Raw genomic sequence first — 27,689 nt, 5'->3', positions numbered from 1 at the left:
GAGGAACACCAGCTTTAAAACTGTTTTACAGGGGTTGTTTGATACTTAGAGTTCAAATAACTGGGTTTATCAATATTAAGGTCATGGGGAGAATGTAATAAATTAGAGGTGGATTTTTTTTTCCTGTTGTGTCAGATGGAATAAACTCAGCTACAATAAGCATAAGTGCAAATGTAGTTGAATAATTTTAGTTTATATCATTGAATAATCTGCCCCAAAATCCTGTCCTAACCAGATAAATATGGCAATAATTGCTAATACAGTTCTGCCAGAGCTCAGAGGTATATCTTAATTATTTTTATCATTATTTTCTTCCAGAACAAGTACAAAGAAAAATTTAGAAAAGAAAGAGGAAAGCCATATGCTTCCACAGCTGATACCCCAGAAATCCGGAGGATCAAGAAAGTGCAGGACCAGCTCAGTGAGGTGGGTAACAACTGCATTTCTAGGTTCATCCAGGTGTTTATATGAAGGGTGAAAATATCATTATTCTGGGCTTTTTTTTTAAAAAAAAAAAAATTTCTGTAGAGTCTGTGAAGTTTGTGCACTGTTCCAGGTTAAATACCGCATGGCTGGGGGAGTTGCCAGAACCATTTGCCACGTGGATGAAAAGGCCATGGACATAGAACATGCCAAGAAAGTGTCACAGCAAGTGAGCAAGGTGAGTGACTTCTGACTTTCCCAGCACTGCTGGAGCCTGAGGTTGCTGATAAGAGCAAACTTTAGAGCTCAGGGTGCTAAAGCAACATTTATGCAGCAGTTTAGAAGCACAGGGAGGGATAGCAGAGAAGTTGGTAAGGCAAATATAAATATAATGTTAAATATTTCAAGTTGCTCTATTCACATGTTAGTGCTCTGAGACTTGATTTTGAAAAAAATCTTTAAAGCAGGCAAGTAAACATTTTTTAGATGATGGAGTGACCAACATGCTAATCTTTCCTTCCAGGTGTTATATAAACAGAACTGGGAGGAGAATAAAGACAAGTACCTGCTTCCCCCTGATGCTCCAGAGCTTGTGAATGCAATAAAAAACACAGCAATGTTCAGCAAGGTAAGAATAAATAACCCCAGGTCTCAGTAGCTGAAGTGATGGAAGCTTTCAAAGCCAGAAATTAATTAATAATGAGCATGCTGGCATTTTTCTTGTAGAAACTCTATACTGAAGACTGGGATGCAGACAAAACATTGTTTTATCCCTACAATGACAGCCCAGAGCTCAGAAGGGTGGCACAGGCTCAGAAGACTCTGAGTGATGTGAGTATCAAAGCAGGGCTGTTGGGTTGTGGTGTAACCTGGGACATGCCATGGACTTTGATTAGGTATAAAAGCTTCATCATGGAACATAAAATAACAGAAAATAAAAGTGTGTTAAGTAAGCTCTGATAGTAGTTCTCATAGAAAAATATGTAATTGATGTTAGAGTACAAAGTGGAGCATGTCAGAGTATAAATCCATTGGCAATTTGATGCTGGATTAGGAATGAATGAAATGATTTATTAAGTCAGTAAGAAGACCTCAAGTATCTCCCCAAATGCAGAAACTCTCAGGGTTGTCTCCAAGTCCAGTTCACTCTTGTGGGTCTGCAGATGTGCCTCTAAAACAGTGATAAGAAAAGTCAGGAGTTGGTGGGACTGGGGTTTACTGATTTTTAGATACACAGAACTCTTCAACAGGGAATTTCAGCCCTCACTTGAAGATTTCAGTGGATTTTGCAGATTTTCAGCAGTTCCCTGGTAATACACAGATTAAAGAACTCCTGCTGCAGGGGCTGCGGGCAGAACTTCTTTTATTAATGTGGTGGGAGCAGAGCTCAAATGCTGATGCTGAAATAAATGTTTATTTCTTCCATCCTTTCAGATTGTCTACAAGAAGGGGCATGATGAAAGGAAAGCAAAATTCACCTCTCTGCCAGACCCCCCTGATGTGGAACAAGCCAAGAAGGTGTCACGGCAGCTGAGTGATGTGAGTACAACCTGCTGCCCAAACCCCAAAAAAAGGGACCTAAAGAAAGGGAAGGCAAAAAGAAAAACACACAGGAAGACCAATTTTTTGCTGGAGAAATTGGGGCCAAGTGCATGATCTTGGAAGGAGGGTTTTAACTCCATTCAGAATTTAACTATTATTCTTTTTCTAAAACAACAACAACAAAAAATTTATTGTGTATTGAAAGTTATCTGCATTTTAAGATTAGAGAGTTGCAGTGCTCACTCATGGCAGAGAAACCACTAAGAAAATTGCACTGAACCTGTTTGTAAAGTAACTAATTAATTTAGAGAAAATTTCTTTAATCTTATATTTTCATAGCTTCAATGCCATCAAAAAGATTTTATAACATGTAAATAGAAGGGGATGGTACCATAATTCTTTGAAAAGAATAAAATAATAAGCTTTGTAGGTATCTCCAAAACTATAAAATATGGAATTTTTTTCAAGATTATTTTTGGCATATATGTTCTTTAACAATGTTTAAAAAGCATTGAAGGAGTTTTATCTTTTATGGTAAGTAATGCAGCTGTTACTGAAAATGCACCTGGAACAATGAGTGAAAACTCAGGGAGGTGTTTTATTGTTAGACAAACTCTTTAAACTTTTAATATTTGATTTCTGTGAGCTTGAATAAATAACAGAAATCACAAATACCAGGTAATTAAAAAGGTTTACTTAAAACCAGTTCCAGTAGCAATACCAGTAAATTCTGACTTAATCACCAGGAAGAAAACAGAACTAAAGGAAAATATTAGAGATAATTTATTTATCCTTTTTAGGCCAGGGAAGGTACTAAGAGAAATGACTTGACACTGAAATGGTTTGTCCAAATCATATTTAAGGTGTTTTTGACCATAACTGCTAAAATAGCTATAAGGCAGATGTCAGCTTAAAAAGACAGCTTTGAAAAATGAATCTGTCAAGTGAAAATGAAGCTGTGTCTTGGGGATTCAATTTTATTATTTTGTTTCCTTACAGGTTATTTACCATGAGGACTATAAAAACAAAATCAAAGGCAAGTGGAGCCAAACTCCGTGCTATGACGTGGCAATTGCAAAAATGAATGCAGAGAATCTGAGCATGGTGAGTGAATCCTGCAGAAAACCTTCAACAGCTTTTTCCCTGTTTATGTTCCTGTGGAAAATACTGAGGCTGCATTTGTGGCATTGCTTGTTTCCTAAATAATCCCTGTTGTAGATGTCTAATTTACAGCTGGATGATGTGTTGTTTTCTCTGTTCCTAACAGAGGAAATACCAGGAAGACTTTGAAAACATGAAAGACCAAATCTACTTCATGCAGACTGAAACTCCAGAATATGAAGCCAACAAACGAGCTTCAGAAAATGTCAGCAAGGTGAGGGACCTGTGTGCCACCTGCTCAGCTTGGGAGCAGTTCTGAACTCACAGGTTTCTGCTGAAATTGTTTTGGCATAACCTTTCATGGTCCTTTGCCACCATGAATTGAATAAAATCCTGAAGATTTTATCATAGAATAGATTAATATCACAGAGTGGGTGGGGTGGGAAGGGACTTTAAAGACCACCCAGGGCCACCCTGCCTCGGGCAGGGACACCTTCCACTGTCCCAGGGTGCTCCAAGCCCCATCCAAAGAATTCCAGGGATAGGGCAGCCACACTTCTCTGGGAATCACACAGGTTAATGAGAATTGGGCTTTTAACACTGATTTTTAAAACCTCTTTTTTTTTTTTTTTTGTCTCTTTCAAGTTCAAATACAGAGCAGACTATGAAAAGAAAAAAGCTATTGCTGATTATAATGTGCTCCCTGCTACAGAGAATCCCTTGCTGCAGCAATTAAAAACTGCAGGAAATATTCTGAGTGATGTGAGTATTATCAGTGTGCAGCTACATCATTTCCAGTCCTGTGCCAGAAACCACAATCACCATTTCTTCACAAGGCTTCTCTTTTGAATCCTGTAGTATTTTTAGTTTTATAGACCCATATTTCTCATGAGATAGCACCAGCCAGAACAATTCAGGTAAAGAATGAATTCTCCACAGATGAGTCTAGCAACAGCAGTGGCATGTGGATGGCTAATTAGTGGGTAGTTCATTTAGATCCTTGTGGATAATGAACCACAAGAGTTCTTCCCTCACTGTTTTAAGGAATTTCAGCTAATAATGATAATATATGTGGTACTTTTACTTTTTTTTTTTTTTTAATTATATTCTGGTTATTTGCTTTAACAGTCTTCTCAATTCCTCTTTTATTTGTATGAAAAGAGATTGAATATCTCTCAGTGTCAAAAGTTCAAAAACCATTAGTCAGACTTTTCTGTCTTCCCTTACAAACCTAAAAAAAAGTTATTTTTATAGACCATTGGAAAAACAGTGCCATCTGTTTCTCAGTCCTGTGGGAAAACTTTTCTTTGCAATCATTTCTGTTTCTCTCTTGTCATTTTTAACGTGTGGGACAGGGGCTTGCAGTGCAATCTCTTGCATGATCTGGCATTATTTGATTTGCAGAAATTATACAAAGAAGCCTATGAGCAGTCCAAAGGAAACAAGATGAATTACTGTGAGACACCCAAGTTCCAGACTGATGCTGCTCTGAAGAACTTTAGTGATGTAGGTATTTCCCTTGGGGTTTATCCTGCAGTACTGACCCTCTTAACTCCTTCTACTTCTCAACTCGTGGTTATTCTGGCAGGTAAAATATAAAGATGCATATCAGAAGAATATTTTGGGGCACTACTTGGGCAGCTTTGAGGACCCACATCAGATCCACTGCATGAAGGTTGAAGCCATGAAAAGTGATGTAAGTGTCCCAATGGTTTTCTGTTTTCCCCATCATCACTCTGGCTGTTTAGACAAAGCTCAGCTGTGGTGCCTTACTGAATGTTGCTCTTGTTCCTAGAAAAATTACAAAGCAGATTATGAGGAGGAAAAGACAAAGTGCTACTTCCCTCAGACCATAACTCAAGAGTATGAAGCAATCAAGAAGTTGGAGCAATGTAAAGATGTGAGTACAGGACAGCAGTTGTTCACCACAGAAAAATGAACTGAGTGATCCCTGCTAACATCAGTGACTCTGAGTTTGGCCTTATGTGACTTTAAAAAATAATATCTTCATCTCTATTTTAGGGCCTTTTGTGACATCTAGTGATCAAAACAGATACAGCACAATCCTCTTTATAACAATCCCATAAAATGAGAGCTGTAGTACCAAAATGAAGAATGAACCTCAACCACTCACCTGCTTAAAACCATATTTTTTAAAATCAATGTTTAATACTACTCAATTTATTAATATTTGTATTTATTTTATCAACACTTGGAAAATATGCATTTTCTACAAATATTTTTTATCTTCTTTCAGTACACCTACAAAAAGCATCCTGATCAAACCAAATTCACTTCAGTGACTGACTCTCCAGTACAGAAACAAGCAGAGATCAACAGCAAACAGCTGAGTGATGTAAGTAAACTTTGGAAACCCTCTGACATTCCCAATTTCTGCCCCGTGCCTACCTTCACTTCATCCTCCTGAAATAATTGTGTAGGTGGCAATTTTATTCCAGCAGAACATCACCTGGAAATCAGATTTTTAAAAATAGTTTTCCAATTCACAGTCTATAAATCGGGCTGCTAAATATCTTCCTTTCTTTTTCTTTGCAGATATTGTATAAATCCAAAGGGGAAGAAATTATTCACAAGTACCACCTCCCTCCTGATGTGCCCCAGTTCATCCAGGCTAGAGTTAATGCCTACAACATCAGTGATGTGAGTATATTTTGGATTTCAGCACCATGAAGCTCTCCACTGATGGTATCAATTTCATTGCCTTTGTGATAATAAATTTTTTGGTGGCATTATCAGCCTTCCAGGAATGAGATAAAGACTGAAATCTCCCTGAATAGCCTTGGAATTTTAATAGTCTGGCCAGACTGATAAAAAAAAAAATCAGCCAGGCTGCTTTCTCCAGTCCCTTTAGAGCACAAAGCCAGAGTTTGAAGATTAACAGGAAAAATTTTCTGAAGGTTCAGTCAAGTGGAAAAGGGTTTTGCATAAGAAAGGGAAAAAATGCCAGTGATAGAGTTGTTCTAAATAAAAAGTGCAAAAATGCTTGTGGACTTCATGATTAGCTTTGTAGAAGATTTATTTCTTGTAATAGAACTATAGTTTGTATACAGATTAACATTTTTTCCTTGAGATTACATGGACTAAACTGGATATTTTAATTCCTGTAATAAAATCTCCTATAATAAAAACATGGGCTTAAACTCTTTATTACAATTGCTGTTCCTGACACTGCAAACTCTTCCCTTTTTTCCCCCTCCAAGGCTAACTACAAAGCAGACTGGAAGAAAACCCTTTCCAAAGGCTATGATCTGAAACCAGATGCCATCCCAATTATTGCTGCTAAAGCTTCTCGGAATATTGCAAGTGATGTAAGTGGGATTTACATCCAGTGGAACACACACCCCCTCCTGCATTTCATTATTTGTTATTTATTTACCTGTGCCTGTACTCCTGCTTTAGCAAAAGGTTACAAGTGGCTCTTCATTCCTCTCTTAAACATCCCCAATTGAATATTGGGATATTGGATTGGTTGGTGAGGCTGTCCAGTAATTTTTAATTTTTATTATTATTATTATTATTGTCTTAATTAAAATCTAAATGTCCTTGGAAGCTGCAAGCTTCAATGACAATGGTGAGGGAGGGTTTGTAGCTACAGGTGTGGGTTGAGATATGTACCAGGTGTTAGGAAAGCTGAAAAATCCAATCATCTTTTTTTTACCTAAATAATCCTGTGCTGTCCTAAAAATAATTTTTGAGGTTATAGAATGAACTGCAGCATTAATACTTTGAAACTCAGTGTTTTCAACCCATCCAAAGTGTGTTTTCTCTTTCCCAAGTGGATAAAGCTGTTTTCCCTTTGTCTCTAGGTCAAGTACAAGGAATCCTACGAGAAAGACAAAGGCAAACAGGTTGGGTTCCAGAGCCTGCAGGATGATCCCAAACTCGTCCACTACATGAACGTGGCCAAAATCCAATCGGATCGGGAATACAAGAAGGATTATGAAGTCACCAAGACCAAATATCACACTCCTCTGGATATGTTCAGTGTGACAGCTGCCAAGAAAGCCCAGGAAGTGGTGACAAACACTGGTTATAAGCAGCCAATTCACCATTACACCCTCCTGCCTGATTCTGTGAACCTGGAGCTGTCCAGAAATGTGATGCAGCTTCAGAGTGATGTATGTTGTCAATGATCAGCTCCATTTTCAATTCTCATCCTGGCTGTGTGATATCATTAATCTTTTATGGCTAAAAAATTAATTTATATTGTCCAGTTTATTTTATATTGGATTAACATTAGGTTGGGATGTGACTGGTCTGGAATCATTTGTTTTCCAAACATTATCAGAATTATGTGTAGCTATTAAGTTCTAGGAACCTTATCTAGCAAGTAACAACTTTTTTAATATCTCCCCATATTTGGCATATTCCCAGCAAATGAGCATATTTTGCTAATTGATATATTTTTGTAGTCAGATTTTAATTATTGTGATTTTATTTCTCCTAAACACTGGCTCTATCATAATTAAATTTTAATTAAATCTAAATTACTCCTCCAAAATGAACAACCAGGGGAAGTTCTAAGGCTTTACGTGTTTTATCTGTATAGACAGTAATTTTTCTTGCCTCACTCTGTTTTTCTGGTTTATTTTTGAAAAGAATCTGTACAAATCTGACTTCAATAACTGGCTGAGAGGAGTTGGCTGGGTCCCAATTCAGTCCCTGGATGTAGAAAAAGCCAAGAAAGCCACAGACATTCTCAGTGAGAAGAAATACCGCCAGCATCCCGACCAGCTCAAGTTCTCCATCCCCATGGATGCCATGGAGCAAGTGCTGGCAAAGCAAAATGCCAAGACCATGAACAAGGTGGGGGAAGTTGTTGGATTGACCCAAAGTTTGGGTCTTTGTCTTGCAAAGTTGTGGGGCAAGGTGCATTCCCACTGGAATTATCAAAATTTCCAGTGGGTGTGGCAGTTAAGACTGGACACTGAGAGATCATGGTAAGCCTCTGGTTGCTCATAATTAAGGGAGTTTCATTTTCTGTTTCTAGAGATTAAAGCTTTCTTCTCCAGATTTATAGTGCTTTGATATTCCTTTTTCTGTAGGATGTATTCACAATAAGTGAACTGCAGAAAAACTGGAATTCTGTCAGTTTTGTACTAGTTTCCTGGAAAGTGGAGTTGTTCACACTTATCTCTAGTTATCCAGGGCACCACTGATCCTTATTCCTTGTTTTCCATGGAAAAAATGTCTGTGAAAATAAATTCTCCTTCCCATTAATGCAGGGAAGAACACAAATTGAAAACTTAAATATTTATTAATTATCAAAACATACTTTGCAAATTTCTCACAATACTAAAGAAAGGAGGAAGATAATGCTGCCCCTCAGCAGCTCTGTGAAGGTCATTTCTGGTGCTAATAATATTTCTAGGAAAATACTATTTATTGCAAATGAGCAGAACAAAAGCAACCTCTTATTTTATGAGTCCAGCACCCTTTTCAATGCTAAAAATTCCTTTGTAATTGCAGAGGCTGTACACAGATAAATGGAACAAAGAGAAGACCAGCATCCATGTGATGCCAGACACCCCAGAAATTCTGCAGTGCAAAGTGAACCAGATGACAATGAGTGATGTGAGTGGCTGTGCTCGTGGTGGGCGTTCACTGCCTCACTGCCATTTTAATGCCTTGATTGAAAATACCTAACTTCAGAGTGCTGCCTTCATGACACCTGTTCTCTTTCATATCTGAACTTAGAAACTTTACAGAGCTGGATGGGAGGAGGAAAAGAAGAAGGGTTATGACTTGCAGCCGGATGCCATTCCAATAAAAGCAGCCAAAAGCTCCAGGGACATCGCGAGCGACGTGAGTCTGGCTGTGTGATACCATTCCGTGGCTTCATTTAAATTAAATTACTAAACATGAGATCTTGTCATCTGCTTTTTCAGTGACAAAACAGAGCTTAATATTGCATTTTTTAATTGAGGTTTTTGCTGTTCTTTCTCTTTCCTGTTGTCAGTATAAATACAAACTTGCCTACGAGAAGGCCAAAGGGAAGCACATCGGCTTCCGCAGCCTGGAGGACGACCCCAAGCTGGTGCACTTCATGCATGTGGCCAAGATGCAATCTGACAGGGAGTACAAAAAGGATTATGAGAAGGCAAAGACTAATTTCCACACTCCAGTGGACATGGTCAGCGTGGTGGCAGCCAAGAAAGCTCAGGAAGTGGCTACAAATGCAAACTACAAGAACTTAATCCACACCTACAACGTCCTGCCCGATGCTATGAGCATTGAATTGGCCAAAAACATGATGCAGTTACAAAGTGATGTAAGTAAGAGGCTCCTCAGCCTCTGCATTGTGAATAAAAAGTGCTTAGTTTATGAAAGAACACTGTAAAATAAATAATATTATTTTCTTAGTGAAATTAGGTCAGGTGTTTACGGAATTATACAAGTTTTTCTACAATTGCAACTGTTTTATTTTTTCTAGACTCTGAAATATTACATCAATGAATTTGAGCTTAGAAGTAAACAATTTTATGAATGTTTATTCCTTACATGTCCCATCAGAAGCAGTAATTATGATCAGACCAAGACAGGAAAAGTTTCACTTTTCCTTAATGCATTTTATCTGGTACTTCCAACTTTATGAACGATTTTATGCTTCATATTGATTTTTATCTACTTCCTGCCTGCAGAACCAATACAAAGCAGAATATGATGAAACTATGAAGGGTGTTGGGTGGCTCCCACTGGGTTCCCTGGAAGCTGAGAAGAACAAAAAAGCCATGGAAATTGTGAGTGAGAAGAAATATCGCCAGCATCCAGACAAGTTGAAGTACTCTGTTCCTATGGATTCCATGAACATGGTCTTGGCATTAAATAATGCCAAAATCATGGATGAGGTAAGAGAGTGCTCAGCAGAATTCATTTAAGCTTGCAGAAGTGGGCAGCAATTTACATCTGATTTAATAATCATGTATGCAGGTAAATAAAATAAAATAAATAAATAAATAGAAAGATAAATGTTCCTCCCGTGGTAGTAACACATCACTGTCAAGGCAGTTTGGATTTCAAGTGGAAAGTATTATTTTAAATTGTTTTATTTAATAATAACATATGCTGAGGACTTTATGTTTTTTAAATCCTTCCAGCACAAGTACAAACAAGCCTGGGAAGAAGACAAAAAGAAAATTCACATCACCCCAGATATTCCACAGATTGTTTTAGCAAAAGCAAATGCATTCAATATAAGTGAAGTGAGTATTGTTTGAAATGCTGTGACCTTGCTCTTATTTTTTGATTAGGTATTAGTGGGATGAGAGCATGCAAACATCCCACCTTGCTAATCTGTAGAAATTTCACAAAACCTCCTAATTTTCCTTTTCCCTGCTTCCTTCCCCGAAATGAGATACCCAGAATTGCCAAGAAAAAGCCATGTTTATAATCAGGTTGTAAAGTGCTCATGCAGACCATTAAAATATAACAGTTACTAACAAGACTTTGAGTACTGTTCATGTTTGTTACTGTATTTATTATTTTATTTTTTATTTTTTAAATTTCTCCATGCACAAGGTTTTATACAGGGTTCAAAATGTAGGTAGCACCTGTTTTTTTTTAAATAAAAGATGGCATTATAGACAAGTTTTGGTAGCCAATTGTTAAATTTGCATATGCTAAATAAGGTATTGCTTGTAATTATGCATGTGTGTAATGTGGGCAGAAAAAGACATTTTTATCTCTTTTTATTTTTTATAGATGTAACTTTTCACCAATACTTGTGCATGTGGACAACATGTAAATTTTTTCTTTTTTAAAAGACTTTTTTTTTTTTTTTCTTTTGCAGAAAATGTACAGATCTTCATTTGAAGAAACCAGGAAGAAAGGATATGATCTCAGGGCTGATGCTATTCCTGTCAAAGCTGCCAAAGCTTCCAGGGATATTGCCAGTGATGTAAGTTCTTGGGAGAAAAAATGGGCAGGGACAGCTTCCACTACCCCAGGGTGCTCCAACCTTGCCTTGGATATTCCAGGGATCCAGGGGCAGCCACAGCTTCTCTGGGCACCCTGTGTTAGGGACCTTCATAGGGAAGAATTTTTTTGTAAATATGATATTTGCACCACTTAATTAGTGGCTTGTCAGCAGTTTTCTTCTGTCTTCACTCGGAGTCAGGATTAAAAACACAAAGGAGACTAATTTTCCTGTGTTTGGCCTTGGTTGTTTATTAAATCTTATCTAAAGTACAGAGTTCTGCACTACTTCTAGCTACCAGCTAAAAGTGAGCAAAATGGTGCTGGATCCAGATAGTTACAAGATTTCTTAAAGCTAAACAGTCCAATAAAGAACTAACACCTGTATTATTTATATTTTTGATCCAATAACCAAATTCTCGTGACCTTCAGTGCAGCACTGACTGTCCAACCAGAAACCACTACCTGAAATCATGAAGAAGAAGGAAAAACACAGAAAGAAACAACACCCAAAATCCTCCATCTTGTTTCTATTTATTACTACATTATAAAACCCTCAAATTTCAAACCCTTCACCATGTGAAATCACACACTTCTATTTAACTACACACCCGTGATTTTAACTCATCACTCAAATTTGGAAGATTTTTCCAAGGTCTCAGGTCAAAAGCAGTGTTCTCCTGGGGGGTCAGTGTTAGATAGCACAGAAAGCTCAAAAAATCCCAGGTTTCTGGGATCCAACATTTTTTTCCCCTAATACAAAATCTAAATGAATGAAAATCTCTGTTTCTGTTCTCCTCCAGTACAAATACAAATTAGGGTACGAACAAGACAAGGGGAAACTCGTCGGCTTCCGCAGCCTCCAGGATGATCCCAAACTTGTCCACTGCATGCAAGTGGCCAAGATGCAGTCAGACAGGGAGTACAAGAAGGCTTATGAGACCAGCAAGACTCATTACCAGACACCTTCTGATGCCCTCAGCGTGGTGGCAGCCAAGGAGGCCCAGGACCGTGTCACCAACACCAACTACAAGCGCCTGATCCACCAGTACATGCTCCTGCCAGATGCAATGAGTTTGGAACTCTACAGGAACATGAACCAGATCCAAAGCGATGTAAGTTTTTTTGTGTTGGTTTTGTATTAAAAGCAGTCTGGGGTGGGACATACTCAGAAGTTTTTCTGTGAGGATTTTTCTGTATAAATTGGTAAGATTGATTGGAGGCTGATTTAGTAATTGACAGCCTGAGGAACCAATTAAAGAAGCTGGTTTGCTCCACAAATCGCATCAGGCTGTAAAAGTAGGAAAAGTTTCACAATTTTTGCAGATTTCCTGGGCAGCTGCTATTCATGAAAGTAAAACCACAAAAAAGCTTTGTTTTTTTTTTTTTCCTCTTAAAAAAATCCTTATTACCAAACATAAAGAACCTCCTCTCCCTAAAGTAAACTGGAACAGTTATTTAAGTAAAAAACTGACTGAAGTGTCTCTGTATGTCGTTGTTAAAAAAGTGTGGGAAGTAAAAGAGAGAATAGTCTAAAAGTCTTATCCTAAATTTCTTATTTTCTCTGTATTGTTAATAAAGTTGTTCTTTATACCCTTTTAAATTTTAAGCCTGCCTTATTTTTACTCCTAATCCTATCTCACAACAGCAATTAAGTATATTAAAATTAACAAACCTAAGCTAAACTAAAACAGTTTTTTTTTTGTGACTTGTGTTTTTACATCATGGCTGCAGTTTGAAAACAACAGGATTATTTTTTAATGAGCTGTTTTTGGCTGCAGTTTGGAAAGAACAGGATTATTTTTAATGAGCTGTCTTCTGTTTTCTGGCTTTTGTTTTTCCATCGTGGTTGTGTTTTGAAAAGGATCGGTTTATTCTGTATGAGCTGTTTTGGAAAGGATTGGTTTGTTCTGTATGAGCTGTTTTGAAAAGGATCAGTTTATTCTGTATGAGCTGTTTTGGAAAAGATTGGTTTATTCTGTATGAGCTGTTTTGAAAAGGATCAGTTTATTCTGTATGAGCTGTTTTGGAAAGGATCGGTTTGTTCTGTATGAGCTGTTTCGGAAAGGATTGGTTTATTCTGTATGATCTGTTTGTATATTGTAAACTTTGCTTTTGTGTCCTGTTTGGCAGAATGAGTACAAGCAGGATTACAAGGAGTGGTTCAGGGGGATTGGTTGGAGTCCCATTGGTTCTCTGGATGTGGAGAAATCCAAGAAAGCCACGGAGATCGCGAGCGATCGGAAGTACCGGCAGCACCCCAGCATGTTCCCCTTCACCAAACAAAACGATGCCATGGACCTGGTCCTTGCAAAGCAAAATGCAAATATCATGAACAAAGTGAGTGTTTGGGGGAAAGCCAGGCAGGCATTCACATCATCCATTGCAATAACCACTCTGTAAATCTCTGTTTACGTGGCAGCGTTCCCCTAGGAAAAACAGCTGTCACAGGCTCCTCTTTTTACATTTCTTTTCCTCAATGAAACAGTTCTTGATAAACAGCATTGGTTGAAGAGTTTTTTTCTCATTTTTCTCCAATTTCTATTCATCCCATTCTTATATAAAAATGGCCAATGCTGAAAATCTCGATAGTTTGGTTTCATTGAAAGCAAGACTAGACAACAATTCAGCTGATTCTGGATTAGATCATTATATAGTAAAATAAATCTGAGTCAGCACTTTCACCTTTTTACTCATCCGTATCCAAATGGAAAGATGAAAACCCTGGAAGTCCCATCTTTTGTCATTTATATTAATACATTTGATATAACTTTCTGTCCACAGCATGCTTATACCCAAGCCTGGGAGAAGGATAAAACTCAGGTCCATGTGATGCCAGACACACCAGATATTCTACAGGCCAAACAGAACAAGACAAACTACAGTCAGGTAGAGTATTTTGATACATCCTATCAACATTTGAAATTAATATCTACTGGAGATTTAGAACACAGGCAAGAATTTAATGTGGGTAATGTTTTCAGAGTAAAATAAGTACCAGCATCAGGCTAACAAACTAAAGTAAACTGCATTATAATGTATGGAAAATATAAGTTCTGCTTTGAAGTCTGGAATGCATAGACCATACTCTATGCTAAGCATAGAATTCAGTCATGTTAAAAATTCCTTACTATAAAATTGCAAGTTAATTGTGTATTATATTTTTTACCTTACCTGTGGAAAAAGTAGATGCAGTGATTCCAGCTTTTCTCTCAGCTTTCAGAAGAAAGTGACAATTATGTCAGTAGAAGACACTCAGATTTTGCTTTGCATTCTTGCTCAGAGGCAAATCTTTGACTTAAAACCAACTGTGCACAAACTGACTTGATTGTTAAATGGCTTAGTAAAAACCTAATTAAAATTTTGTTAAGCTAATCAAGAAATGTTCAGTTATCTCAGATGTATGTATTTCAAATTCTCCAGATATGTTTCAAATCAAGATAAGCTATATTAGGAAGCTGCTAAATAGTGAAAAACTATTTAGTTCCTCTCCTAAGCCTTGGAAGACCAGCATTCCTTGTTTATCAGTTTCCCATTTCTCAGATCCCATTCCAGCAGCCCTTCTCTCATAACTGAAGCCTGTGAGGTGACCAGAATTTGGATCATTAGTGTATCTAAATAGCGGGTGACATCCATATTACTGATTTTAATTAATATTGTTTTCAATTTTAGAAACTCTACAAGCTTGGCTGGGAAGAAATGATAAAGAAAGGCTATGACCTCACACCTGAAGCCATGTCAGTGAAAGCTGCCAAAGCTTCAAGGGACATTGCAAGTGATGTAAGCAGCACTTTTAACTCAATGTGACACTCATTGATCTGGTTGATATAATCTGCAGAGTCACAGTAAATTGAATTACACCTCTCTGCTAAGGTGTGACTTGGAATCAAAGCCAACATTGCTGACAAAACTCCTTCCTGAGCTGTTTTTGTCCAATTTAACAAGTCTGGCATCTTAACAAGTCCAAAGTTTGGTCCATTCATAACATGGCTGGTCATAAAAAGAGAAGAGTTTTCTGCTCTTTTGACTGCTTAATTTTCAGAGCAGCAGCAAAATTGATCCAATTAACTGAGCCCAATGCCTGTCTAGAGAAATCCTCATTACAACTCTTGAATAGATGTGGTGACACATGGACTGCTGTTATCGTAACTTGGTACAAATACAACTCCTGCATTTGTGGAAGAGATTTTATTAATCTTTAGGAAATGCTTCCTGTACTTAAGTATCTTTGTATATCATAATTTTTCATTGTTGATGATGTTATTCATCAAAATTCGGTGTGTCAATTTTAGGGAGCTCTGAATAGAGTGAGTGTGAATCAGATGGCACAGGAGACCATTCCTATTGCCATGTCCTTTTCCTTTCCCAGGGAGAGCATTCACTGACACCAAGTCATGCTCATTAGTCAAGGGAATGCTGAAAATTCACATGAGATGCCATAACAAGTTGCTCATTTATAGAATCATAGAATCACAAAATGATTTGGGTTGGAAGGGACATGAAGGATTATTCAGTTCCACCCTTCCTGTGGGCAGGGCCACATTCCACTATCCCAGATTGCTCCAAGCCCCATCCCACCTGGCCTTGGACACTCCCAGGGGTAATTTCATGAGGACCATGAAGATGAGGGAATATATGGGTATTTTTCTTGCATGTTTGTCACTGTGATTTGAGTGGTGCCACCTTTGCCCCTGCAGTTCAAGTACAAGGAAGGATACCGCAAGCAGCAGGGACATCACATCGGATTCCGCAGCTTGCAGGATGACCCCAAGATGCTGTGGTCCATGCAAGTAGCAAAAATGCAAAGTGACAGGGAGTACAAGAAAGACTTTGAAAAGTGGAAGACCAAGTTCAATATGCCTGTGGATATGCTGGGCTTCCTTCTGGCTAAGAAGTGTCAGGAGCTGGTCAGTGATGTGGACTACAAACACATCCTGCACCGCTGGACTTGTCTGCCAGACCAGGTCGATGTCACTGAGGCAAAGAGGGTCAACGAGCTGCAGAGTGATGTAAGCTCCCTCTGGGGTTAATTCTCTTATTTCCATTATCTTATTTCAAATACTTGGAAAGTATCTTTGATGACTCGCTTTTGGTATCACTTGATCAGATTGGAGCTAAACTGCCAGTTTGACTTTTCATAGGGTTTAATCGATGAGCAGGGAAATAATCTGCTATGGTTTTGATTTTCATCCTTAACAGAACCTGTATAAGTCAGATCTACAGTGGCTCAGAGGCATTGGATGGAGTCCTTTGGGATCTCTGGAAGCTGAAAAGAACAAGAAAGCTTCTGAAATACTGAATGAGAAGAAGTACAGGCAGCACCCAGACACCATTAAGTTCACAAGTATCCCAGATGCCATGGATGTCGTTTTGGCAAAATCTAATGCCAAAAATAGGAGTGATGTAAGTTGCCTCTAGAGAAAAAATACGGGATTCAAAGAATGAAAAGGTTAATATACATTTTTAAAAGGATCACTGGTTCAGAACATGCACTTAAAATATGCAGATAGCAGTGTTTACTGTCAGGGCCTCACTGTTCTTTGTGCCTTATTCAAAAGATGAAGATTTTGAACTCTGGTAATTTACTCAGTGGAACTGCAAATAGGACCCTTAGTAGGCAGTATGTAAATATATTGTCTTAATGCTGTTTCCTTGACATTACATGGATATAAAGAAGAAAAAAAGGTTGTATTTCAGTAAGAAGTCATTGTATTATTTGATTTTACTAGCTTGTCTTGTTTACATTCTAATTCTTGCTTAGTACATCTTTGCTTTGCTAATGCAGAGAAAAGGTGAACTGAAATTACTGCTGTGCAAGTGAACCTTGTATCAGAGCACGTTTTTGTGTCTCTTTCAGATACTCTACAAGGAAGCTTGGAACAAGGACAAGACTAAGGTTCACATCATGCCTGATACGCCTGAAATTTTGCTGGCTAAATCAAACTTGATTAACACAAGTGATGTAAGTTTGCATTTGAAACTGGGTATTGAGAATCACAGGGTTGTATTGCTTACCTCTACAGAAAGCTCTGGCAGTAATTCACTAATATTTGTAAAAGAAAGTTTTGATCTTCAATGAAATAATCAGAAAACATAAAAATTATAATTTTAAAGTATTTTATATCCAAGGTTACAAGATACATGTAAGTAATAACAAGGTATGGAGTTTAATTAAATTAATTAAACTGTGTTTGGAAACTCATGCTTTCTTTTCAATAATCAGAGGTGGAAAGTTGTAGCATTGAAAAACTCTCTAGAGAATTTTATCTGCATTAATTCCTTTGAACCCTTCTCCAACAGAAACGCTACAAGGTGGGATATGAAGAGTTAAAGAAGAAAGGCTATGACCTCCCTGCTGATGCCATCCCCCTGCAGGCAGCCAAGGCATCCCGGGACATAGCCAGTGAGGTGGGTCTGGCAGAGGGAAAATCAGAGTGGGGCACATAATCTTGGATTAAAATAGTTTATATTAACAGGAGGAGGTATGTAAAATTTTAACACTGTTGTATTGCTGCCCACCACAAAAGTTGTGCAAATCTTAATGGTGTAAAATTAATTAAATTAAATACAATAATTTAAAGATTATAGTATAGAGCTATGAGAAACCCTGTAATATCTCCTGGATGTTGTAACAAATGATAAAAATTTTGGGAAAAAAACAAAAGAAAATTAATATAAGTTAGATTCAAAATGATTAATTACTGTGTTAATAACAGAGAAACTGAAAAGGCAGCTTGGAAGGAAGTGGTAATTGTTGCTTCTGTGTTCTATTAGTACAAATACAAAACCGCGTACAGAAAACAGCTGGGCCACCACATCGGGGCCAGGAACATCGAGGACGACCCCAAGATGATGTGGTCGATGCACGTGGCCAAGATCCAGAGTGACAGAGAGTACAAGAAGGACTTTGAGAAGTCCAAGACAAGGTTCAGCAGCCCTGTGGACATGCTGGGAGTGGTGTTGGCCAAGAAGTGCCAGGAGCTGGTCAGTGATGCCGATTACCGGCACCCTCTGCACCGCTGGACCTGCCTGCCCGACCAGAACGACGTTGTCCATGCCAAGACTGTGTACGACCTGCAGAGTGATGTGAGTTGTTCTCTGCTGGCTGTGTGACAGCCTGGGCTTGTCTGTCCTGTGTTCTGTTCTAGTTTTGAGGGAGGGATCTGTGTGGCAGGGAAAGGGCAATGGAGTTGAGATTTTTTTTATGGAGAACCAGCAATTGGGAAAGACAAACCATGAGAGCAGTGGGGAGTGGTATGGAGAGCCTTAGGGAATGGGTACAACCATTGAATGTTTGGCTAGAGGGTTGACCCAATGGAACATGCTCCATTCAGGAGAACATCCATTGGTAGGACATGAGGCTGCTGGAATGAGGAGGTTGCTGAGCTGTTGTTTTCCTTTCTTACCCTTCCAGAACGTGTACAAGTCTGACCTGCAGTGGCTGAGGGGCATTGGCTGGTCCCCAATTGGGTCATTGGATGTTGAGAAGAACAAGAGGGCTAGTGAGATCCTGAGTGACAAGAAGTACCGGCAGCACCCAGACACCATCAAATTCACCAGCCTTCCTGACTCCATGCCCATGGTGCTGGCAAAGCACAACTCCAAAATCATGGACCAAGTGAGATTTCCTTATGTTTGCATCCTGAAGGAAACAGACATTTTTGTCAAGATGTTAGTCCTTCTGTGGCATGAATTGTGCAAGGGGAACGTTGGTTTCTCTTGCCTCAGGGATTTGTGTTCCTTGCTTGAGATGAAATTTTGTTTGTGTGGTGGGAGCAGTAATGGGGTTGCAATGTGGAAGAGGATGAATGATTGGAAAATTTTGGGGAAAGGGCAGAAGTTTCTGGGTTAGTTCAAAGTAGAGGCCCCTTGCTTTGGTTCATGGGGATGATCTCATTGAGTTTGTTTTCCTCAGCTCTGGGGTCTCACCTCCCTCTTTGCTCCTCATTTTGCAGCGCTCGTACATCTCAGCCTGGGAGAAGGACAAAACCAGCATTCACATCATGCCAGACACCCCTGGGATCCTGCTGGCCCAGCAGAACAAAGTGAACTTCAGCGAGGTGGGTGCTTGGTGAGGATGCAGTGTCTGTCCCTTGGCACTGCTGTGTTTGGGCAGCAGTGATGTCTGAGGGCCTGGTGGTGTCTGTTTCAGAAACTGTACAAGCAGGCGATGGAGGAGGAGAAGAAGAAGGGCTACGACATGCGGGCAGATGCCATTCCCATCAAATCTGCCAAAGCTTCCCGGGACATCGCCAGTGATGTGAGTGCTCAGCAGCCCTCCTGGCACACGCTGTCACATGGGTGCCATGTGCTGCCAGTTGAACCCAGGGTTTGCAACTGAACCACATGGGGGCAACAAATCCATTACCTGTCACTGCCATTCAGTTGTCCAGCAAATTTTTTTCTCTACACTGTCCTCCTGTAGCTGTCCCTGCAGTTATGGGTGTGCACTTTTGGAAGGGAAGGCCCAGGTGATGTGGAGGAATAACCATGGGAGTTGGTGTTGGCCAGAGACCAAAGCAGGGCTTGTTGAGTGCATCTCCTTGTGCAACAGCCTGGAGTTCTGAGGTGTTGGGGTGCCCTCAGCACTGCCCATCTGCATGGTCCTGACTATGCAGCAACACAGCTGAGCTGTGCATGAGGAAAGAAAACTCAAACCAAGTTTTTTTTTAAGAATTAAAACTGTATAAAAAAAGGATATTTTTTGTTGCTCTAAGGTATTAATACAAAATTGCATTCCTGTACGTGTTTGCTGTCTTTGTTTAATCTTCCCAGTAAGTCTCTGTGTAGTTCCATTTTATTGCCTGAGTAGTTTGAGTAAGAGTTGATTTGGCCATTGTGCTTGAAGATGAGTAAAAGATTCTTTATGTAGGGTGTATTTATTGAAATTCAGGTCTTTAGTATAGCTTTCATGATTTAGAGACTTTTCTTTCTCTCAGTTACTGACCAGTAACTCTTAATATATAGGCAAAGGAGAGCCTTGGAAAATGTGAGTTTTGTCAGAAGGATAGTGTGTGGGTTCTTTTCTAGATGTACAGTGTATGTCATCAGCTGAACACTTTAACACTGTAAACTTTCTGTGGTATCACCTGATAAGTTGGTGGAGGTGATGACACAGGGATTGCTAGGAATGTAAAAAAACTATATAAAATGTAAATGTAAAAATAATACTCAGTGCATACTGGTTTTTCCTACAGTACAAGTACAAGGAAGGGTATCGCAAACAGCTGGGCCACCACATCGGGGCCAGGAACATCGAGGACGACCCCAAGATGATGTGGTCAATGCACGTGGCCAAGATCCAGAGTGACAGGGAGTACAAGAAGGACTTTGAGAAGTCCAAGACAAGGTTCAGCAGCCCTGTGGACATGCTGGGAGTGGTGTTGGCCAAGAAGTGCCAGGAGCTGGTCAGTGATGCCGATTACCGGCACCCTCTGCACCGCTGGACCTGCCTGCCCGACCAGAACGACGTTGTCCATGCCAAGACAGTGTATGACCTGCAGAGTGATGTGAGTTGTTCTCTGCTGGCTGTGTGACAGCCTGGGCTTGTCTGTCCTGTGTTCATTCTACTCTTGGAGTAGGGATCTGTGTGTCAGGGAAAGGGCAACAGATTGAAATTCTTGTTTTCTGGAGAACCAAGGGTTGACAGTACTGAGTGAAGATGAAAATGGTATAAAGATCGCCAGGAGATGAGTAGAAACACAGAATGGGTGGCTGGTGTATTGACCCAGTGGAACATGCTCCATTAAGCAGTTTCCTGTGGTAGGACATGAGGCTGCTGGAGTGAGGAGGTGGCTGAGTTGCTTTCTGTCCTTTCCTGTCCTTCCAGAACGTGTACAAGTCTGACCTGCAGTGGCTGAGGGGCATTGGCTGGTCCCCAATTGGGTCATTGGATGTTGAGAAGAACAAGAGGGCGAGTGAGATCCTGAGTGACAAGAAATACCGGCAGCACCCAGACACCATCAAATTCACCAGCCTTCCTGACTCCATGCCCATGGTGCTGGCAAAGAACAACTCCAAAATCATGGACCAGGTGAGATTTCCTTCTGTTTGCATTCTGAAGGAAATTAACCCCTTCTTTCTCAGGATGTTGTTCTATCTCCTTCTATGGTCTGGGTTCATCAAGGGGGATGCTACCTCCTCTTGCTTCAGGGACTTTTGTTCCTTGTTTGAGATAAAATTCTCTTTTGGAGCTATAATTAGTTATAGTGTGGAAAATAAAAAGGAAATGCATTGGAAACACTGGGAAGGGAAAGGAGTCCATGGGTCAATGAAAAGTAGAGGCCTCTTGCTTTGGTTCGTGGATCTTATTTGCTCCTTGAGTTTGTTTCCTCGAGCCTCTATGGTCTTACCTCCCTCTGTGCTCCTCATTTTGCAGCGCTCGTACATCTCAGCCTGGGAGAAGGACAAAACCAGCATTCACATCATGCCAGACACCCCTGGGATCCTGCTGGCCCAGCAGAACAAAGTGAACTTCAGCGAGGTGGGTGCTTGGTGAGGATGCAGTGTGTGTCCCTGGGCACTGCTGTGTTTGGGCAGCAGTGATGTCTGAGGGCCTGGTGGTGTCTGTTTCAGAAACTGTACAAGCAGGCGATGGAGGAGGAGAAGAAGAAGGGCTACGACATGCGGGCAGATGCCATTCCCATCAAATCTGCCAAAGCTTCCCGGGACATCGCCAGTGATGTGAGTGCTCAGCAGCCCTCCTGGCACACGCTGGGGCTGAATCCTTTCTTTCTTTAAAATCTCTGTGGCTTCAACTGCTGCATTATCTGGATGTGTTGCCATAGAAGTCTTGGTGACATATAAGTCCTCCAACCTAACACGAAGTGATCATTTTGTTGTCCATAGTACAAGTACAAGGAAGGGTATCGCAAACAGCTGGGCCACCACATCGGGGCCAGAAACATCGAGGACGACCCCAAGATGATGTGGTCAATGCATGTGGCCAAGATCCAGAGTGACAGAGAGTACAAGAAAGCCTTTGAGAAGTCCAAGACTCACTTCAGCAGCCCTGTGGACATGCTGGGAGTGGTGTTGGCCAAGAAGTGCCAGGAGCTGGTCAGTGATGCCGATTACCGGCACCCTCTGCACCGCTGGACCTGCCTGCCCGACCAGAACGACGTTGTCCATGCCAAGACTGTGTACGACCTGCAGAGTGATGTGAGTAGTTGTTCTTTATTGACTGTGTTGCAACCCCAATTCTTATCTTGTGTTCTATTCCTCTGCTGGAAGAAGTCCATGTGGGGATAATAATTCTTGGCTGATTCTGAGGGACTGAGGCTGTGTTGGGGCACTTCCTGTCATGGAACAGTCAGTGCTGATATTTGCGTGGGCTCATACTTCATGGTCACAGAAGAATCTTTTCTTGCCATGAACATTTAAGGAGAGAGTTATGGCTGGGACCTTCAGTACAGTAAAGAAGGGGAAGGGCAAAACAGTCAAATATTTGCTTTTGTAGAGCCAACAGTGGCAATGGCAAGCTCTGGGTGCAGTGGTACATGGTACAAAGGGTCTTGAGAGGTGTAAGACACATCCCTTAACTCTGCCAGCTGAAGAATGGTAAAAGGACAGGTCTTTCCTGAGGATACAAAGGAAGATGGAGAGGGAGGGTGGTGGATTCCTTGGCAAGTACTTGTGCTGTTGAAAGAGTGGGAGCCAGGTGTGGGGAGCTGATTTTATTGGGGGTCCCATTCCTGGAGTCCAGTGTGTTGACCCAGAGGAACATGTTCCATTTGACAGAGCTTCCTGTAGTAGGACATGAGGCTGCTCAGAATGAGGAGGTTGCTGAGCTGTTGTTTTCCTTTCCTGCCCTTCCAGAACGTGTACAAGTCTGACCTGCAGTGGCTGAGGGGCATTGGCTGGTCCCCAATTGGGTCATTGGATGCTGAGAAGAACAAGAGGGCGAGTGAGATCCTGAGTGACAAGAAATACCGGCAGCACCCAGACACCATCAAATTCACCAGCCTTCCTGACTCCATGCCCATGGTGCTGGCAAAGCACAACTCTGAAATCATGAACCAGGTGAGATTTTCTTGTGTTTGCATTCTGAAGAAAATGAACACTTTCTTTCCCTGGATGTTGGTCTAGGTCCTTCCAAGCCCTGAGTTGTGCAAGGGGAAGAAATCCCTCTTGCCTCAGGGATTTGTGTTCCTTGTTTGAGATGAAATTTTTGTTTGTGTGGTGGGAGCAGTAATGGTGTATGTCGTGGAAAAGAGTGAATTGTTGGAAACCTCAGGGAAAGGAAAGGGGTTCCTGGGTCAATGAAAAGTAGAGGCCCCTTGCTTTGGTTCATGGATCTGATTTGCTCCTTGAGTTTGTTTCCTCAAGCCTCTATGATCTTACCTCCCTCTGTGCTCCTCATTTTGCAGCGCTCGTACATCTCAGCCTGGGAGAAGGACAAAACCAGCATTCACATCATGCCAGACACCCCTGGGATCCTGCTGGCCCAGCAGAACAAAGTGAACTTCAGCGAGGTGGGTGCTTGGTGAGGATGCAGTGTCTGTCCCTTGGCACTGCTGTGTTTGGGCAGCAGTGATGTCTGAGGGCCTGGTGGTGTCTGTTTCAGAAACTGTACAAGCAGGCGATGGAGGAGGAGAAGAAGAAGGGCTACGACATGCGGGCAGATGCCATTCCCATCAAATCTGCCAAAGCTTCCCGGGACATCGCCAGTGATGTGAGTGCTCAGCAGCCCTCATGGCTGGGGCTGAGTCTTTTCTCATTGTAAAGTTTCTGTGGTTTCTGGAGGTGGTGCCACAGGGCTCTTTGGTGACATAAAACCCCCTAAACTAACAGTCAGTGAACATTTTGTTGTCCATAGTACAAGTACAAGGAAGGGTATCGCAAACAGCTGGGCCACCACATCGGGGCCAGGAACATTGAGGACGACCCCAAGATGATGTGGTCAATGCACGTGGCCAAGATCCAGAGTGACAGGGAGTACAAGAAAGCCTTTGAGAAGTCCAAGACGCACTTCAGCAGCCCTGTGGACATGCTGGGAGTGGTGTTGGCCAAGAAGTGCCAGGAGCTGGTCAGTGATGCCGATTACCGGCACCCTCTGCACCGCTGGACCTGCCTGCCCGACCAGAACGACGTTGTCCATGCCAAGACTGTGTACGACCTGCAGAGTGATGTGAGTTGTTCTTTACTGGCTGTGTGACAGCCTGGGCTTTTCTGTTCTAGTGGTGGAGGACTTCTGTGTGGCAAGGGAAGGGCAAGGAATTAAAATCTTTTTTTTTTTTATGGAGAACCAATTGTTCCCTAAGACAAGAAACTGTGCAGTTGAGAATGGCATGAAAGCCTTAGGAGATGCATTAAAAGGCTCCTACAATTATTCTGCCAGTTCCAGATTGCCAGATGTGGTAGGTCTTTGCTGGAAATGCCAGGAAGTTGGAGGGGGAAGATTTATAGATTGCTTGATGGCCTCTTGTGCTGTTGCAGGAGTGGGAAAGACAGGTTTTTGAGAGCTGAGCTTATCTGGAGTCACTTTTGTGGCACAGGTTCATGGGTGACCCAGTAGAAAGTGCTCCATTAAGAAGAGTTACCAGTGGTAGGACATGAGGCTACTGGAGTGAGGAGGTTGCTGACTTGATTTTTTCTTTTCTTGCCCTTCCAGAACGTGTACAAGTCTGACCTGCAGTGGCTGAGGGGCATTGGCTGGTCCCCAATTGGGTCATTGGATGCTGAGAAGAACAAGAGGGCGAGTGAGATCCTGAGTGACAAGAAGTACCGGCAGCACCCAGACACCATCAAATTCACCAGCCTTCCTGACTCCATGCCCATGGTGCTGGCAAAGCACAACTCTGAAATCATGAACCAGGTGAGATTTCCTTGTGCTTGCATATTGAAGGAAATAGACACCTTCTTTCCCTGGATGTTGGTCTATGTCCTTCCAAGACCCGAGTTGTACAAAGGAGATGTTGGCTTCTCTTGCCTCAGGGATTTGTGTTCCTTGTTTGAGATGAAATTTTTGTTTGTGTGGTGGGAGCAGTAATGGGGTGCAATGTGGGAAAGAAAACGGAGAATGATGGGAAAAATTTGGGGAAAGGGCAGAAGTTTCTGGGTTAGTGCAAAGTAGATGCCCCTTGCTTTGGTTCATGAGGATGATCTCATTGAGTTTGTTTTCCTCAGCTCTGGGGTCTCACCTCCCTCTGTGCTCCTCATTTTGCAGCGCTCGTACATCTCAGCCTGGGAGAAGGACAAAACCAGCATTCACATCATGCCAGACACCCCTGGGATCCTGCTGGCCCAGCAGAACAAAGTGAACTTCAGCGAGGTGGGTGCTTGGTGAGCATGCAGTGTCTGTCCCTGGGCACTGCTGTGTTTGGGCAGCAGTGATGTCTGAGGGCCTGGTGGTGTCTGTTTCAGAAACTGTACAAGCAGGCGATGGAGGAGGAGAAGAAGAAGGGCTACGACATGCGGGCAGATGCCATTCCCATCAAATCTGCCAAAGCTTCCCGGGACATCGCCAGTGATGTGAGTGCTCAGCAGCCCTCCTGGCACACGCTGGGGCTGAATCCTTTCTTTCTTTAACATCTCTGTGGCTTCTGGAGGTGTTGCCACAGGGCTCTTGATGACATAAAACACCCTAAACTAACAGGCAGTGAACGTTTTGTTGTCCATAGTACAAGTACAAGGAAGGGTATCGCAAACAGCTGGGCCACCACATCGGGGCCAGGAACATTGAGGACGACCCCAAGATGATGTGGTCAATGCATGTGGCCAAGATCCAGAGTGACAGGGAGTACAAGAAGGACTTTGAGAAGTCCAAGACAAGGTTCAGCAGCCCTGTGGACATGCTGGGAGTGGTGTTGGCCAAGAAGTGCCAGGAGCTGGTGAGCGACACTGATTACCGGCACTACCTGCATGAATGGACCTGTCTGCCCGACCAGAACGACGTGATCCACGCCAAGCAAGCCTACGACCTCCAGAGTGATGTGAGTACTTGCTGATAGGCCCTGGACTACTGAAATGTTTGTAACTTCCTTCATCTATAAATTAGACTAGTTTCTCTCATGTAGTATTTTTTCGTGTTGTGTTTTTTTCCCACTGTTCTAAGAAAGGTCATTATATTTTGGGGAGTGATGGAGTCACACAATGTAAGGCCTTTGTGAAGGTTTATATGCAGTCAAACAGCAGAATTATCTCCATATAATCCTTCATAACAGGCAATTTAAAAATATTTAAATGCTGATTAACATATAAAGGGGAAATTGTTAACTGCTGCCTTTATATTTTGTAACAGAATTGCTACAAGTCTGACCTGGAATGGCTGCGGGGCATTGGCTGGGTCCCCATTGGTTCCCTGGAAGTTGAGAAGGCCAAGAAGGCAGGGGAGATCCTGAGTGACAAAATCTACCGCCAGCATCCAGACACCATCAAGTTCACCAGCATCCCAGATTCAATCCCCATGGTGCTGGCCAAGCAGAATGCAGACACCATGAACAAGGTGAGTCTGGATTTGATCAGCAGTCTCTTCCTAAACCCCTGATACAGGACTAGGACCACAGACCTGTGTCTGTGCTGTGAGATTTCAGCACAACAAGGCTGTAAAAATGTAATTTCCATTCTTGATAATCAATGGGAAACTTTTTTTCACCAAGAGCTGATTTAATAATATCTTCCTAGATAACTACCAAGTTAATTTGTCACAATTATCAGTTGTGGTTGTCTCCAAATGCTCTGCTGTGTTTGTCCTGCAGCGTTTGTATACTGAGGCCTGGGATAAAGACAAGACACAAATCCACATCATGCCTGACACGCCTGAAATCACACTGGCAAGAGAGAATAAGAAAAACTACAGTCTGGTGAGTGTGGGAGCTCTCCAAATATAACTGCTCTGTGTCATGGCTGGATCGGGAATGTTCTGGGAAACCTTCTAGAGATGACACTATCAGTTTCCTTAAGTAACTCCCATATTTGTAAAAAAAGAATTGTGACTTTAAAAGCATTGTTTGTGTATTTGTAGTAGTGCATGCGTAGAACAGTGAGCACTGGTGAGAAGAAATTCCATAAATTTCACATGAGTTGTGTGATTCCACTGGACTTTTGGGAGTAATTTCTGCCAGTGTGCATAATTTTGGGAAGGCAAAAATTAATACCAGAAAAGTAAGTAACAGCATAATTCTGAAAAGGTGTGATGCCAGTGTTCAGCATTATTTTAGGCAAACAAGTTCACATCAGTAAGCCCCATCAGTGGTTTTAAGAAGTAAGTTTTACTCCACTTGCATAGAAGAAAATTTTAGCTCTAAAGTGTAGTCAATGTTATATTATTTAAAGCACTAAAATAAAAATTAATTAACAAATGTGTTTAGTAAAGATCTTCCTTTGACGTTAATTTGTACCAGCTACTGATCTGAGGTTTTGAGTTAAAGATAGACAAAACTGGTTATAATAAATCTAAACACAATTATTAGATCTACTTCCAAGAAATTTGTTCTGCATAGAATATAATATGTGTAACTTATATGAGTCTCATTTTTTAATTCTTCATGTAGAAACAATACAGACAGGCCATGGAAGATGCAAAGAAGAAAGGCTATGATTTGAGAGCTGATGCCATCCCCATCCAAGCAGCCAAAGCATCCAGGCAAATTGCCAGTGATGTAAGAATCTACTTTTTTGTTCCTTTCTGTGTTGACATTTCTCCTCTGCAACCTGAAAATTATCAGCTGGATTCTGTAAAAGGCACT

The 27,689-nt window shown here is 41.2% G+C and overlaps 1 protein-coding gene across 13 annotated transcripts in view; it reads left to right on the top strand.

The window, feature by feature from the left end:
* The window catches only part of NEB (nebulin), a 101,974-nt gene that overhangs the window by 7,099 nt on the left and 67,186 nt on the right, over positions 1–27,689 (top strand). For all 13 annotated transcript variants that reach the window (XM_079310843.1, XM_079310852.1, XM_079310850.1 and 10 more), the window contains exons 6-55: positions 319–426; positions 557–661; positions 947–1,051; positions 1,150–1,254; positions 1,858–1,962; positions 2,965–3,069; positions 3,233–3,340; positions 3,712–3,828; positions 4,471–4,572; positions 4,655–4,762; positions 4,862–4,966; positions 5,324–5,422; positions 5,623–5,727; positions 6,288–6,395; positions 6,894–7,205; positions 7,687–7,893; positions 8,557–8,661; positions 8,785–8,892; positions 9,047–9,358; positions 9,729–9,935; positions 10,185–10,289; positions 10,877–10,984; positions 11,805–12,116; positions 13,135–13,341; positions 13,786–13,890; positions 14,674–14,781; positions 15,699–16,010; positions 16,201–16,404; positions 16,859–16,963; positions 17,302–17,409; positions 17,776–18,087; positions 18,416–18,619; positions 18,957–19,061; positions 19,154–19,261; positions 20,199–20,510; positions 20,831–21,034; positions 21,380–21,484; positions 21,577–21,684; positions 21,850–22,161; positions 22,819–23,022; positions 23,370–23,474; positions 23,567–23,674; positions 23,819–24,130; positions 24,614–24,817; positions 25,169–25,273; positions 25,366–25,473; positions 25,623–25,934; positions 26,243–26,446; positions 26,700–26,804; positions 27,495–27,602. In XM_079310843.1, coding sequence (XP_079166969.1) covers positions 319–426; positions 557–661; positions 947–1,051; positions 1,150–1,254; positions 1,858–1,962; positions 2,965–3,069; positions 3,233–3,340; positions 3,712–3,828; positions 4,471–4,572; positions 4,655–4,762; positions 4,862–4,966; positions 5,324–5,422; positions 5,623–5,727; positions 6,288–6,395; positions 6,894–7,205; positions 7,687–7,893; positions 8,557–8,661; positions 8,785–8,892; positions 9,047–9,358; positions 9,729–9,935; positions 10,185–10,289; positions 10,877–10,984; positions 11,805–12,116; positions 13,135–13,341; positions 13,786–13,890; positions 14,674–14,781; positions 15,699–16,010; positions 16,201–16,404; positions 16,859–16,963; positions 17,302–17,409; positions 17,776–18,087; positions 18,416–18,619; positions 18,957–19,061; positions 19,154–19,261; positions 20,199–20,510; positions 20,831–21,034; positions 21,380–21,484; positions 21,577–21,684; positions 21,850–22,161; positions 22,819–23,022; positions 23,370–23,474; positions 23,567–23,674; positions 23,819–24,130; positions 24,614–24,817; positions 25,169–25,273; positions 25,366–25,473; positions 25,623–25,934; positions 26,243–26,446; positions 26,700–26,804; positions 27,495–27,602 — 8,055 coding nt within the window. The remainder of the gene's footprint in view (positions 1–318; positions 427–556; positions 662–946; positions 1,052–1,149; positions 1,255–1,857; positions 1,963–2,964; positions 3,070–3,232; positions 3,341–3,711; positions 3,829–4,470; positions 4,573–4,654; positions 4,763–4,861; positions 4,967–5,323; positions 5,423–5,622; positions 5,728–6,287; positions 6,396–6,893; positions 7,206–7,686; positions 7,894–8,556; positions 8,662–8,784; positions 8,893–9,046; positions 9,359–9,728; positions 9,936–10,184; positions 10,290–10,876; positions 10,985–11,804; positions 12,117–13,134; positions 13,342–13,785; positions 13,891–14,673; positions 14,782–15,698; positions 16,011–16,200; positions 16,405–16,858; positions 16,964–17,301; positions 17,410–17,775; positions 18,088–18,415; positions 18,620–18,956; positions 19,062–19,153; positions 19,262–20,198; positions 20,511–20,830; positions 21,035–21,379; positions 21,485–21,576; positions 21,685–21,849; positions 22,162–22,818; positions 23,023–23,369; positions 23,475–23,566; positions 23,675–23,818; positions 24,131–24,613; positions 24,818–25,168; positions 25,274–25,365; positions 25,474–25,622; positions 25,935–26,242; positions 26,447–26,699; positions 26,805–27,494; positions 27,603–27,689) is intronic.

This window comes from Erithacus rubecula (assembly GCF_903797595.1).
Source record: "Erithacus rubecula genome assembly, chromosome: 8".
Classification (NCBI taxonomy): Eukaryota; Metazoa; Chordata; class Aves; order Passeriformes; family Muscicapidae; genus Erithacus; species Erithacus rubecula.
This window is presented reverse-complemented; position numbering and strand designations above follow the sequence as displayed.